The sequence below is a fragment of the Tubulanus polymorphus genome, chromosome 1 (genome assembly GCF_964204645.1).
Source record: "Tubulanus polymorphus chromosome 1, tnTubPoly1.2, whole genome shotgun sequence".
NCBI classification, from domain to species: Eukaryota; Metazoa; Nemertea; class Palaeonemertea; order Tubulaniformes; family Tubulanidae; genus Tubulanus; species Tubulanus polymorphus.
Window position 1 is genome coordinate 4345029 of NC_134025.1, and position 16121 is coordinate 4361149.

Consider the following 16121-nt stretch of genomic DNA (forward strand, 5'->3'; position numbering starts at 1 on the left):
TAATGTTTTTATACACGCCGTCATTACAGCATTCAATCCCACGATGTGGTCATGAACATATCATACTGGATACTTTATTATTTTCCAATATCGTATAAGAAAAGATTGATAATACACGAACTGATTTAAAATGATTTATCACGATATTATAAAATCATTTAGAATTAGTATTTTACATATTCGAATTAACACTTCAGAATCCGGGCATACTACATCATTCACGGGATAGTTGTCTTATATCAGAATTTCGCTCATCATTTTCCTCGATTTACTCATTCCCCAATTACTAAAACACCGTAGTCCACATAATTGATACAACTGGGAAAAGAAAAGATGTCAGTTTTTGGTCTCGACCCGATACAGCTTATTAATGAGATATGAATCAATGATTGAACACGTGCCTGGAGAACGCGATTTTAGTCTCATTTATCCACGTTACTTCCACAAGTTCGCGCGTGTAACCTCCAAGCGTAACGATCACCGTGTTTTATCGAATAGGGGAAACATGTCACATTAGCTGGTTTTACTTAACTTCGTCTCTCCTAGCTGATAAATATAATTAGTTATACCCAATGGATTCCGACGTAAATGAGTTAATCAACTCGAGTCTGGACTGCTCAGAGGTACAGCAGCTGTTGGTCAAATCAATAGCACCTTCTACCTTTAGCAAACCTAACGCATTCACAGTTGACGGCTGGGAACACGTGATGTCACAATGCGTTTATGCTGTTTTGCTCGGATGTCGTCGCCGTCGAAAGCGGTAAGAATTAACGATTAACTAATTACAGACAACGAATTTCCTCGCACAATTGAAAATATTCACGATAACATCACAGCATCTGTTTCGAGTCATTTTTATTTTCACGTATACCGTAACTTTTCACTATTCGGATTTTACAAGTTTCAACGTTAAACGTTAGTTCAAAATGAATAACTACAGCTTTGGTCTTAAACGAATGATTGGTTTAAGTAATAGCCACCTATGCAAATATATTTACATACATTATATGTTTGCATGTAACAATTCATTTGATAAACGCCATATTGTGAAATTTGTAGAATTCATAACGGAATTCAAAGCAGCTGCTTGTGCAACGAAATACGATTGTGGCTAATACACGATCAGCGGGGGTCGGAAGATAAACGTCAACAACGAATAGATGAATTTGACGCAATCTGACATTACGGATGTACAGAAGATTTTACAGATTTACAAATTGGTTTTACAGAAGATCTTAGTTCTGTTTATCACCTGTGACGACAGGGATCTGCGCAGTATACCTCCTGTAAAAAGATCGCTGGTTTTCAAACGTGTTCTTTCGTCGACATTATTTGATCTTCTTTTACAATGTACCACCGATTTTCGAATCGGAAGCTCATTTATTAATGATGAATCATTTGTCAATAGTTGGGCGGTAGATAATTGATTATTTATGACGTGTGCTAGTTGGTGAGAATAACTAAATACTCAATCTGTGCCAAATGGATGTAATTATATTCCTATTTCAATTTTATACGTTCATGATTTTACATTAAATATGTGTGGAGTGTCAATTAGAAATTTCGTTTCAAGTAGAAAAAATTCTGTAGTGTTGTAACATATGAACTCATATATACTGGAGCTGTGATTGGCGTTATTGGAAACATTTATATCACCCGGTTTTGATTAAGGAGGAGAACAATTTAGAGCTTATTTCTGTTTTTAATAAATCGCTTTGTTATATGACCGGACTGCATAACGCAATTTCCTAATTACGTAGGGCTATAAGTTCTAACCGTTATCGTGGTAGAAACTAGTGAGAGGAAAGTGTTTAGTATAGTCACAATGATTGCTATGATTTTAGAATTCTAAATGATCAGCATCTTTAGGCAATAATTCTAGATTTGGTCGTAAGGAGGGAGATATCAGAGTACCCACGACACCGTAACGACTAGTGTGTCACTCCATCGCCTGTTAGGGTCAAATGTCTATAAAACTCAGTCAATGATAATCTAAAAGCCAGAATCACTCCTCAAAATATCGATCGATTCGACAAATTGGTTCCTCCGATCTTGGAATAATCAGCCTGATTACTCCAAGGTCCGATGGAATCGAAGGATTGAAGTTCGTCATGGGATCAAGTCAAATTAAATTCAGCCATTCAGTCAATCTGGCATGATTGGTTTTATGACCCTTGTGAAATTATCCGGTTCTGCCTGAATACCATAATATCCATTACTGTCTACTTCTCTTTCCACTTCCCGTTTCGTGGATTGTCTAAGATTGCTGAGACGGGTCGATAATGATGAAGATCGTCGTTCAGTCTTTTTGAAGAAGGTTGTGTTTGTCGTTGGTTAGTGTTGTTGCTAGTTTTGAATGTGGGGACGATGATATTGTCAATGCACGATACTATTCAATTTCGTCCTCGATACGTGTTTTTCAATCACGAATACAAACAAGATAAAAACTGATTTTATCATTCATAACACGACTCATTATCATTAGGATAATCGGATGAAATATCAGTATTTCATGATGTAGTCCAGAGATCTATTGAAATGATTGTGAAAGTCTATACATTTTCTAATTATTTCAGATGCCGACGGAAAGCGACGAATTTGGGAGAACCAGGTAAGGTATTAATTTTGCTAATCTAATATATCACACACCCTTGGGCCGGGAGAGCAGTACCTGCATTTCTCTCTGTCCTGCAGTTTAAGTTAATTATACGTAAACCCTTTTTTTCGAAGGAAACGTCGGTAAAATAATAATCTAATTTCGAACATTATCAGTTACAAGATTCCCACTACAGTAGCTCGTTAGCTAGCGGACAATCCCTGAGCTATAACAAATTTCCTCTAACGACCAGATGTGCTCGTTTAAAGCTTCTTATGTAGAATTTCACTTATAAGGCCTATACGTATATTTTCTCCGAAATGAAAATCATTAGAATATGCTAGCCTACTTAGGACTGGGTGTCGTAATGTTCAACCATTTCATCTGATATCATTTGTGAATATCGTCATGAACATTTGCACATGCCGAAAGAGTGTTTCTGGTACTTCACCATTGTAAGTATTTTTCATCTCGCTTTCTATTGTTTTAAGAAGAGGAAAACCTGTCCTGGGACGGCAAATATTGATCCCTTGTCGAATACTTGTTAACAGGTGCTTTGACAATATGCAATTTCCACCATTTCAACATGTAGAATGTTTCTCATTTCAGTCGCCTCGGTGTGTTCCGTGGATCGAGTGATACCGAACTCTTCAAACCTCAAGGAACGATTCCAACGCGGCAAAAACATCGCCAACATTCACCCGAACGTCGTAAATATACAGGTGTTCGTAAGCGAGATCACAGCCTACGGGAGTTAAAAAGAAGTTCCGTGAATCGTACTCGAACTGTAGCAGCCGTCTCTGCGACAGGTTTCGCCGATGACGAGGTATCTTCTAGACCACAAGGCAGGAATAAACGCGCTGTTAAGTCCAGTCGCTCGATATCAGAACCGGGTCCGAATCCGTATCAGCGAATCAGAACCAGTAAACGAGATTTAGAATCAACGGGCAATTTATTGCGCGATGATCATCATGACAGCGAACTAGGGAGGGGATCCACATCAGAGCCTGATGTACGTCGTAAATCATTGAATTTTGACTCAATAAATCTGTCCGCTTCGCATTCTTCTATATCAACGACGAAATGGCCAGATCGTAAAAACAGTCGTTCTATCGAACAGACGCAAAGACCTCCGCCAAAATTCGAAATTCCCGAAGTTCGCGTACAACCTCCCACGACAGACACCGAATCGGAATCAACTGGAACTGAAACAAAGGATTTGACTCAAACCACTCGATCAATTAGCAATCATAATGATACGTCTCGGACTACATCGGAACGTGGCCCTTACGAATCAGCAACCAACGAAGTTAGTAACGTCAAATCAGCATATTAGTACATGATGCAGCATTTCTTTATTAGTCGTTCGTTCATCATTTCTATTAGGTATTCTACTGCAGCTCAAAAGAGAGCTTGACTCTCACCTTGTCAGGGCAGCTTGTCAGGAATCTCCTACACTCTTCAAAATTCTCACCAAAGCGCTTATGGGGAGAGTTTTTTTTTTATCCCGCTTTCTAATTAACACTCTTATGTATACAATCTATCATCCGGGTTGTTGATGATATTCAACTAAACCGAATAGCTGGATATCCTCAGTTGATTGTTCGCCAACTGAATGATTATTTGCTGCGGGATCTTACAAACGATTTGATTTAGAAATATGTAATTATTTCAATACAAACCAGGATGATATATCAAAAACATACCTATTTTGTAATTTTGTATACATATGATATGATGACGATGTCCGCGTCGTTACAGGTACCAAAACTGGACACAACTGCACTCATAGGCGATAAATGTAATATTCCACTGGATAATGAAGTCTCATCGGTAAAAGTAGAACGAAATATTCTAGCCAAATCACTTTCGAGTGAGAAATCGGGAGAAATCTCTCATAATGCAGATGTTGATAACGATAATGTAGATAAAGCCGAATCAAAGATGGATAAAACAACTAAAGATATTTCTACGGAAGCTATTAAACAAATAGAGGAGATTGAATCAGATGATGATGATGACATTCTAAATCGTTCAAGACAGGTAAACGTGAATCTATAAAATTTATAGCTCCAAATAATAAATGCGATTCCATCTCAAACACATGGAGTATAATTTCACTGAATGATACGCAGTTCACGTATAATTTCTACCTGAAATGAAGATTTTTATAACTGAATAGGGATTGTAATTACTCAGTCTTTTGTAGGAGGAGGATTTTGAAATAGAATCAAGTGAATTTGTTTTCGACCCAGACGGTAATATTTCGTACTACTGGATGGTAAGTACGTGTACATAGGTGTTGGGAATGGAAATTCGACTTCGACTTTTGTTCCCGTTGATAAGACGATTTGATTCGATTTCGAATCCCCAGCTCCCATTTGTTTCACAAATCACAGCATTTTCTGTTTTTCTTCTGGCTCCGTTGAATGTTCGATTAATCTAAAAACAGTCCTAACTTATGAAATTTATTTTCGATGAAACGTAACACATCATCATACTACATTGTGAAATATATGTAATTAGATTTGCGAGGTATCGGCAAGTCGCATGGATTATACATACTACATTCAAACAACATGTTTTTCAATATTCAATAATTGAGATAAGCATTTAAAACAGCTGAACTATTATTGTATTGATTCTTATTGAATACATAGTTGCATTAGATTCCCGTTTCGAGTACACATCGCAGCTAGAAAATATTTTTGCGCCTTATGAAATATTAATTAGAAACAAGAATGATGATGAAAAATCAATACGCCCTTTATGAAATTTCAATTCTGTGTACACCTGGTATATTCCATTACCAGATTTCTACTGTGCTTTCAGGGACTTGTTACTTTGACGGTGATGTATAACTGTTGGATGATCATACTAAGAATTGCTTTTCCAGAAATGCGCGAAGATGTAAGCTCCAACAAATTTATATCAAATAGCGCAAATAATTGAGTACCACGTGTATTAAGGCCAGCATACATTATGAATTCATGTAGTTTATATGACATAAGTAGTCTTACTTAAGGAATAATAATATCATCACAAGTGACACTTATTTGAGACTATTGAAAGTTGATGTTCCCCCTCGTATTAAAAGTCGTGAAAAATACGTCATCGTGCTTTTTTTGGTTTTTCAGCTTGTAAACCAAAGAATGTTTAACTTCTTCGACTTGGTTTGCGATCTATTCTACCTTGCCGATGTCTTCGTTCAGTTGCGTACTGCTTACCTGGAAAACGGAATTTTGGTAAGATAACCGCAGTAATATTGATATTGGCTTATGCCGTATTTCAAAATGCTGGAATACGTAAAGATTGTACATTGTCCGTGTATCGAAAAATGGTTCTTATTTCGTTCAGGTGCTCGATCCGGTGAAATTAAGTCGGAACTACAGGCGGAAACCGGAATTCATACAAGATATGATCGCCATTGCACCAGTAGGAACCCTAGCTACTTTCGTCGCAAGTCAGTGTAAAACCATCCTTTCACACAAAAATGTTGAATAGAAATATGGCATGACATTCTTTTAACTTGTATTATAGGGTTTACAGATACTGCTATCATGGATATTGGGGATATCGATGGATGTAAGTTGAATATTATGAATCATATTTACTAAAATTATCATTATGTGAACATCTGTTTAGGCGGGAAAGTAGTATTATACAAACTCCGACCTCTCAAACCTTGAGCGCATTTATAAAGTGGGTGTCAACTTCTCTCAATGATATTTTGAAATTTGAAAACCCTGGACAAGAGTCTTATTTTTCTCGAGGATTTCATATCTGTCATAATCACGCTTTTAATTCTCTTTTTTTCATAGCTGATGTCTATATACCAATTGTCCGAATTCCAAGACTGCTGAAGGTGTCTACTGTCGGTAGATTTTTCGATATTTCAGACAGTCGCACAAGTAACCCTAATATAATCAGAGCGATGAAACTGTCAATGTATCTAACTTTGGTCATTCACTGGATAGCTTGTTTTTATTATATGGTATCGCTTGTAAGTGAACTCTTCATCGCTTCTTACGATTAGATGAGCTCCAAGCGATTACCTCGGATTATTTGCCTTCTCTTGCAGTACGAAGGATTGGGCAGCAATGATTGGGTGTACCCTAATAAAACAGAAGACCTGGTATTCAGAAGGTAGGGCGAAATAATCAAACATCATAGTCCATGGTGTCTGTCAAAATAAGTTCTGATTCAAAATTCAGAAGAAAATTTTCGGAATTTCGGAGTGCAATGTACTTGCATAACGACATTGTTCATGCTTATATAACACGTAAATCTGCCCATTATATATTTGCAGAAAATACGTGTTATGTATCTACTGGGCAATGATGACTTTGACGACGATCGGGGAGACTGCTGGTCCAACGACTGATCTTGTAAGTTTTTGTTTTTCTGTTTCAGCACGTATATACGAACTCTTTATTGGGCAACTATGACCCTTACTACCATCGGTGGTACTAATGTACCTGTCACTACAATAGTGAGTATCTATATTGTTTAGTTAGGTTATCGTTGACTGTTTTGATATTGGGATTGGATTCTTTGAGTGCCCGACACTTTATTTGACGTGATGAAGTAGACACTTATTTCCGACACATTAGAACATCAACCGCTCAACGACTACTTTCAGGAATATATCTTCACTGGTGTTACGTTCCTCATCGGCGTTTTCGTTTTCGCCGCCGTTGTGGGTAACGTTGGCGACGTCATCAGCAATATGAACGCTGCCCGTCAAGAGTTTCAGTCGAGGATGGACCAGATAAAATTCTATATGAATCATAGACGAGTACCAGAAGTATTGCAGAACCGAGTCAAACGATGGGCCGATTATTCCTGGTCGAGGTATGCCTCGACACAACCACAGCCGCTGAACATACGTGAATAATTTAAATTACCCGTGAACGTATTTTAATGAACCTACTGTTGAAGATACATACATATACTGAAAATCTAACATGAATTATTTAGAATGAATTTTTGAGGCGTAGTCTATATACAATCGTATTTGGGTGTTTGTTTGTAGAACTCAGGCGATGGATGAAATATCTATGCTTGAAATGTTGCCAGAGAGAATTCGGACAGAAATAGCTATACACGTCCATCTCGAGACTCTTAAGAAGGTACCGCTATTTCGCTGATAGCCTATTGTTATATCATCGTTAAAAGCTAATGTCATTCTCACGCGATCGTCACTATTTTCCGAGCGCTCTAAGTCCACCCTCTGAATAGTAATGATTGCGTATGATGTTTTTAAGGTGAAGATTTTCGAAGAGTGTGAAATCGGTTTATTACACGAACTCGTGCTGAAATTACGAGCTCAGATTTATTCACCTGGTGATTACATTTGTAGAACTGGAGAAATCGGTAGATAGTTTTTAAAGGACATTTTTGAAGACTTTTTCTCGTAGCAAATCATGACTGCGTAGGCCTATATATAGTTTATACTTCGTTTCAGGGAGAGAAATGTATATAATTAATCACGGCAAAGTAGAGGTACGCGAACCGGAATTGTTCGGTATGAATTTCATAAATTCGATCTAACCATATGATCTAACATTCGTTTCATTGAAGATCCTCGTTAACAACTCGACCGCACCGGGAGGAAAGATGGTAGTTGCCAGTTTATCGGAAGGAAATTATTTCGGGGAGATTAGTTTGCTTAAATTGGATTCTGGACAGAATAAGTATGTGCTCTTTCATCAACTAACGCAAAATCTATCAAATAAAAGCATCTTAATGAACGGGATTATTTTGTAGACGAACAGCTGATGTGAGATCTGTTGGATATTCCGAACTATTGGTTCTGTCTAGACGGGATTTGATGAGTGTAAGTATCACATGTGTATATTCGATTAATACACTATCGACTGTTTTCAGTACAATTTCTAAATTCTTGATTTTGAATTTTCTAGGCCCTTGTCGAGTATCCTGATGCAAAACAAATATTAGAAGCACAAGCTCGAGAGAGGTACATATATATACATTACAAGAGGGTTATGGGCAAATTGAGTAAATCGAGTAAACAGGCATCTTAATGATACCACCCTCTCATTTCAATAATCACTTAGATTTAAAATGATCAGACATGGTTCATAAAAACGAGAGAAATCCCACAATAAATTCAGCCAAAAATGAAAAGTTCTATATTAAGTACTGATGATGGCTAATAGCATTTAGCCGAAAGGTTGCTCGAAATATAATCATCTTTATATAGAACTTTTCATTTTTGGCTGAATTTATTGTGGGATTTCTCTCGTTATCATCATACACGGATATTGTGTATTTTCTCGTCTCATGCTTCATTTTGATATGATATCATCTCATTATCGGTAAACAGGATGGAGAAAAATCGAGAGGTTCGTCGCACGAGTACAGTCGAGTCGAGTGATTCACAGGGAGCTACTGTACCCTCTGCTAATACCGAGCCTCCTTCTTCAAACAAGAAGAAGGACCAACTGATGCAACTCATCAAATCAAATGATTTTCAACGCCTCGTTAAAGGAGGAAAAGTCGACGTTGGTAATTGATCTCGTGTTTCAAGAAATGAATTAGTTAAAAAGAGAATAGTGATTCATAACGAATCAATTATTTCACAGGAAAAGAAATGTCTGAATTGCGACATGTGATACGAGAATTGAGAAGTTTCGATAGTCAATCGACAAAATATCGCATTCAACAGTTAGCTGAAAAGGTCGGTATGGAGATTTTCGACAGAGTTTGTAATCTTATTTCGGTAACTATAACCGGATGCATATATAATAATAATGTTGATGTGTATCTCGTAATTTTAGTGCGACGGTTTACAAGAGAAATTAAGAAAACGAGATGTAGAATTACGTCACGCAATTCGTCGAGTGAACGAACTTGAGTTAATTCTGGCAAGTCCCGAGGAACGTGTGAAATTACAGTCTCGCAAAAAGTGCAATGGAATATCGCTGAGGCATCGGAAACATAAAGAACCAAATAGTTCTGATAGTTTTCTACCCGCAGACACAAACGGAGCGAGCCATTCGCGTAAAATGCGAAGGCAGCAGCGCAGTGAAAGTACTGAAAGTTCTAATTCTCACAATTCCCCGCGGGATAAGATACATAGTCTCAGTCACGTGGTAGTGCCCGGAATCAGTATTAACGGTGTCGTAGAACAGGAAGTATCTAACTTGATTATCGAAAAGGATGACGATGACGATGATCTTGAGATTGACGATGAACTCGATAATCGTGAAGAAAATGAAAAGGTTGTTCCGAACATTTTAGCGGATCTGGAAAGATTAGCGAACGATGTCAATTTGTACAGTGATACCTCCAAGTATAGTGACGACTTCAGTTCGACTGAAAACTCTTCCGATGATGACGACACGGATGATAGATGATTATTCATAATATATCGGAAAAATGATTAAATCTTTATCCAGTGTATTCGATTTAAGTGGATATTTAACCATTATGATGGACAAATGAGTATTAATCTGTCGAAATGGAATATTTTTACACGAACGACGCATAATAAATCATCAAACGGTTACTAATTCAGCGTAGCTCAAAGTTGTATTGATGCAGGTTTGAAAGGAAATTTCATTTGAATTTGCTTTATGATACATAGCTGTCACATCACGACTATTAAAGAAATGCGCAAGATTTCTTTTCTTGTTTCAAGATCTAATTGAGGTCCAACACTTTGAGGTGTAGTACTGCTATGGGGTTTCGAGGTTTTCACGATCGTTGTTTGTGTCGTATTAGTTATTGAGATGGAAAAATAGGAATTTTTTTTCATTTCGAGTTATATCTCAACACAGATTCATTTACGATTAGAAAATAGTTATGCCGATATCAAAATATGACTTGACATGAAATCAAATTTTCCTTATAAATGATGCCCCCATTACGCTTCCATGAATTTGATTTACAATGATAAACGGACAACTGAAATGCTACTTATGAACATTGCCTTCCATTAGCAATTAGCAGTTAGAATTAAATAATTTATCGCTATATTACCTAAATGCGAGCGATCTTAGTTTCCGACACACTGTCCACAAGTCCAGAGCCGATGATATGGAATCGCTCGTAAAAACTGCTGTATTTATGGCGATCATCACGGATGGAGTTTCTAGTTCAGTTTGCACAAGACAGCTATGCGTGAATCATTGTAAAGCAATCGGTATGAATTGTTTTGGAATAGAAATAGATAGGTCGGATGGTTTATGTTGTCACCATGTAAGCACCGAATTTGCGAACGGTAAGAATTGTAACATTTGAAAACTAAGAATCATTACATCGGTTTGAATGTCTATAAAACACGTAACTCGTAGAAATATGCTCGCTTTTATAAGTATTCACAACACAAACAAACAATTTACACAAAATACATGATCGATTTTACCGATCACACCAGATCCTCATCAGGTCTACTTAGTGTGGGTCTTGTGTGATAATCCAATAACTCTCTATATAATTTGTCGATACTTTGATACTGGCGTGTCAATTGTTTTCGGATTGATTCAGAAACGGAAGACTTCGAAGATGGATTTGGTTTTTGGGTAACAGGTGGATCAGGGTCCTGGAAACGTTACATTGGAAAAACACCGTCGGAAAACACAGGGCCGTCTGGTGATCATACGTCTGGCGGAGGTACGAATTTTTATGTTGAGTGACAACCTAGTCAGTTCAATTCGTAACTCCTTGAATTGCTTCATATTATTTACTCATTATAATCTAGGTTATTACATATATCTGAAATCGCCCTGGTATGGTAACTGTTATGTAAGACTCTACAGAATGCTGACGACAACATCAAACAAATGTAAAATGCACTTCTCGTACCACATGTCCGATGATATGACTACAATGTCATCTTATCTCAGACTTACGATTGGAAGTTCTCAAGTTTTTAAACTTTGGGGAAATCAAGGAAATCAATGGTTTACCAGCGCAAGTTTTGGTGTACCTGCTGGGGTGAATCAATGGGTAAGGTTCACTCTATACCAAAATGATCTTTCTTGTTATTCTATCGTCAAAAGCATGAAATCGTTCTCTTTTCGCTGTTTTGTCGCTATGGCCAGCTTAATCGTAATTTCATTGTTTTTCCTTGTATCTACTAAGTACTAAAATCCAGTTTCTTGTGTTTTCCTTGAATTACAGATTATCTTCACTGGGTACAAAACCTATGTATCCCGTTTTGAGATGGCTCTTGACGACATCGTATTTACGAACTGTTAAACATCACAATGAAATGGGTTTCAGAAGGAAATGTTAAAATTTATCAATTATTTCACTTAAAATATATAACTATGGTAAAAACCAAAGAGGAATTAACATACGCAATACGACGATAATGCATTCGAAATATTGAATTGCATCTTATATCACTTTATGTACGAAATTGATTTCATATTATTCTTTTTCTCTACTCGCTGATTGGAATTTGAAACCGAGAAGTCGTAGGTTCTAAGCGAAGTCGTTATTTCTAATAAATATGAACTCATGCCAATAAAAGTCAGTAATTCCATGATGCAGTTGTAGTTATTATTATGAGAATGACGTTGACTAATTGCAAGGATACATTTCTCATATCACAGAAGTGATACACACATAAATAATGCATATGCTTTTAGATACGTAGATGTTATCCAGGTTTCTGAAATGTATAAATGCCATTCGTTTAACGTCACAACACCGTGACGCATGTGAAAAATACACGTGATAAAAGTAACCTCGTTTCGTCAACTGTCAACGTGATATCCACTAGGGAAGGACAGTCGGAACCCGCAATGATTACTATTTGCCGTTGAAAACGATATTGGGATTTCTGTGTACTAGAATAGCACATATTTACCGCCGAAATATATAAATCTTCTCATTATATTCTTTTCTATACAATACGGACCACTGGACACAGTTTTATAGTCCGGTATTAACTTTAACCCAGGGGAAAATGAATTGAGTTAACCCCCGGGTTTAAGTTAATACCCAGGTCTATAAAACCGGGCCCTGGAGCCTAATTGATACTAATCCGTGCCAAATTTTAAATGATAATTCTATATTTTCGTAGATAACGATATTCTATTCTTTAGCAAAACTCATCCCCAGATTTACTGTATTGCAGACTCATTTTATTATAAAGAATGCCAGTTGTGTAGGTTCACATATATTTTTAAGAGTCTGAAAATTTTCTCGGAGTCCAGCGCACTAATCGGTTAATAGTTTGTCCCCTACGGCCATCAAAGACTTTGGCAAGCGAGTATTATGTTAGTTCACATTTTCTCCGCTATGGTTATACGTAGGGGCACTACAAGACGGTCGAGATCGGACCTCACTGTGGCGGGCGAATCGTGCTTTATTTGATGAAATTAATAGAAATGAAATTCTCAAACTTTTGAATAGAAATGATTCTCAATTTGATCGATACGATTTTTTATTTCCTAAACACATTCCCTAATACTATTATCAGATACTCCTACTGAATTTATGGCCAGTTTATCGAAAAGTTCTGGGTTAAAAACACCCGGTTCTTCGGGTAATATGATAATAAAAAAGTATTTGGTTACGTATTCAGCGTCATTCATAGTAAAAGTTATCATCACAGTTTGGAAGGAAATTTCATATAATTTCGAATAAGTCACCACTAGCAAACGAATGTCCATGATTTTCTAAGCAAGATTTCTTTTTATTGGAACTATGTCTTTGAGATCTAATTGTGGTCCATTATTGGAGGTACCGGTATATGGTTTCGGAGCTGGTCGCTGTCGTTATCGGTTTCGCATTGGTTATTGATAATTTGTTGTGGGGCAAAGTAAATTTGAGTTCACGTTGGTTAACGATCTACTGCTACTTTCCAATAATGATTTAATGATTCATTCCTATATCAGATAAAATGAATGAGTGTGATATTAGTTTCCGGCACCATGTCCAGGTCCAGAGCCGATGATATGGAATCGCTCGTAAAAACTGCTGTATTTATGGCGATCATCACGGTTGGAGTTTCTAGTTCAGTATGCACAAGACAGCTATGCGTGAATCATTGTAAAGCAATCGGTATGAATTGTTTTGGATTAGAAATACATAGGTCGGATGGTTTATGTTGTCACCATGTAAGCACCGAATTTGCGAACGGTAAGAATTGTAACATTTGAAAATTAAGAATCATTACATCGGTTTGAATGTCTATAAAACACGTAACTCGTAGAAATATGCTCGCTTTTATAAGTATTCACAACAAAAACAAACAATATACACAAAATACATGATCGATTTTACCGATCACACAAGATCCTCATCAGGTCTACTTAGTGTGGGTCTTGTGTGATAATCCAATAACTCTCTATCGAAATAACTAATTCGTCGATACTTTGATACTGGCGTGTCGATTGTTTTCGGATTGATTTAGAAACGGAAGACTTCGAAGATGGATTTGGATTTTGGGCAACTAGTGGATCAGGGTCCTGGAAACGTTACATTGGAAAAACACCGTCGGAAAACACAGGGCCGTCTGGTGATCATACGTCTGGCGGAGGTACGAATTTTTATGTTGAGTGACAACCTAGTCAGTTCAATTCGTAACTCCTGAATTGCTTCATATTATTTACTCATTATAATCTAGGTTATTACATATATCTGAAATCGTCCCAGTATGGTAACTATTATGTAAGACTCTACAGAATGCTGGCGACAACATCAAACAAATGTAAAATGCACTTCTCGTACCACATGTACGATGATATGGCTACAATGTCATCTTATCTCAGACTTAAGATTGGAAGTTCTCAAGTTTTTAAACTTTGGGGAAATCAAGGAAATCAATGGTTTACCAGCGCAAATATTGATGTACCTGCTAGGGTGAATAATTGGGTAAGGTTCACTCTATACCAAAATGATATTTTTGTTATTCTATCATCAAAAGCATGAAATCGTTCTCTTTTCGCTGTTTTGTCGCTATGGCCAGCTTAATCGTAATTTCATTGTTTTTCCTTGCATCTAATTGAACTAAAATCCAGTTTCTCGTGTTTTCCTTGAATTACAGATTATCTTCACTGGGTACAAAGGCTATGGATCCCGTTTTGAGATGGCTCTTGACGACATCGTATTTACGAACTGTTAAACATGACAATGAAATGGGTTTCAGAAGAAAATGTTAAAATCTATCAATTATTTCACTTAAAATATATAACCATGGTAAAAACCAAAGAGGAATATAGATACGAAATACCACGATAGCGCATTCGAAATATTGAATTGCATCTTATATCACTTTATTTACGAAATTGATTTCATATTATTCTTTTTCTCTACTCGCTGATTGAGTTTATATGTGATTGGAATTTGAAACCGAGAAGTCGTAGGTTCTAAGCGAAGTCGTTATTTCTAATAAATATGAACTCATGCCATTTAAAGTCAGTAATTCCATGATGCAGTTGTAGTTATTATTATGACAATGACGTTGACTAATTGCAAGGATACATTTCTCATATCACAGAAGTGATACACACATAAATAATGCATATGCTTTTAGATACGTAGATGTTATCCAGGTTTCTGAAATGTATAAATGCCATTCGTTTAACGTCACAACACCGTGACGCATGTGAAAAATACACGTGATAAAAGTAACCTCGTTTCGTCAACTGTCAACGTGATATCCACTAGGGAAGGACAGTCGGAACCCGCAATGATTACTATTTGCCGTTGAAAACGATATTGGGATTTCTGTGTACTAGAATAGCACATATTTACCGCCGAAATATATAAATCTTCTCATTATATTCTTTTCTATACAATACGGACCACTGGACACAGTTTTATAGTCCGGTATTAACTTTAACCCAGGGGAAAATGAATTGAGTTAACCCCCGGGTTTAAGTTAATACCCAGGTCTATAAAACCGGGCCCTGGAGCCTAATTGATACTAATCCGTGCCAAATTTTAAATGATAATTCTATATTTTCGTAGATAACGATATTCTATTCTTTAGCAAAACTCATCCCCAGATTTACTGTATTGCAGACTCATTTTATTATAAAGAATGCCAGTTGTGTAGGTTCACATATATTTTTAAGAGTCTGAAAATTTTCTCGGAGTCCAGCGCACTAATCGGTTAATAGTTTGTCCACTACGGCCATCAAAGACTTTGGCAAGCGAGTATTATGTTAGTTCACATTTTCTCCGCTATGGTTATACGTAGGGGCACTACAAGACGGTCGAGATCGGACCTCACTGTGGCGGGCGAATCGTGCTTTATTTGATGAAATTAATAGAAATGAAATTCTCAAACTTTTGAATAGAAATGATTCTCAATTTGATCGATACGATTTTTTATTTCCTAAACACATTCCCTAATACTATTATCAGATACTCCTACTGAATTTATGGCCAGTTTATCGAAAAGTTCTGGGTTAAAAACACCCGGTTCTTCGGGTAATATGATAATAAAACAGTATTTGGTTACGTATTCAGCGTCATTCATAGTAAAAGTTATCATCACAGTTTGGAAGGAAATTTCATATAATTTCGAATAAGTCAC

General features: G+C 36.8%; 2 protein-coding genes across 2 annotated transcripts; both read left to right on the forward strand.

Moving 5' to 3' along the window:
- Window positions 1-3592: 3592 nt before the first annotated feature.
- On the forward strand, window positions 3593-10051 carry LOC141911925 (cyclic nucleotide-gated channel rod photoreceptor subunit alpha-like). Its single transcript, XM_074803034.1, has 20 exons — window positions 3593-3905; window positions 4358-4639; window positions 4806-4877; window positions 5429-5506; window positions 5734-5841; window positions 5954-6059; window positions 6137-6181; window positions 6418-6599; window positions 6678-6742; window positions 7010-7088; window positions 7239-7450; window positions 7632-7728; window positions 7864-7972; window positions 8064-8101; window positions 8180-8292; window positions 8366-8435; window positions 8521-8576; window positions 8946-9127; window positions 9205-9299; window positions 9400-10051. Exons 2-20 carry the CDS (start codon window positions 4541-4543, stop codon window positions 9976-9978), a joined length of 2385 nt encoding a protein of 794 aa, XP_074659135.1. The 5' UTR covers window positions 3593-3905; window positions 4358-4540; the 3' UTR covers window positions 9979-10051.
- Window positions 10052-13589: 3538 nt separating this feature from the next.
- On the forward strand, window positions 13590-14981 carry LOC141915271 (MAM domain-containing protein 2-like). Its single transcript, XM_074806739.1, has 4 exons — window positions 13590-13717; window positions 13992-14117; window positions 14205-14452; window positions 14625-14981. Exons 1-4 carry the CDS (start codon window positions 13642-13644, stop codon window positions 14700-14702), a joined length of 528 nt encoding a protein of 175 aa, XP_074662840.1. The 5' UTR covers window positions 13590-13641; the 3' UTR covers window positions 14703-14981.
- The last annotated feature ends 1140 nt before the right edge of the window (window positions 14982-16121 follow it).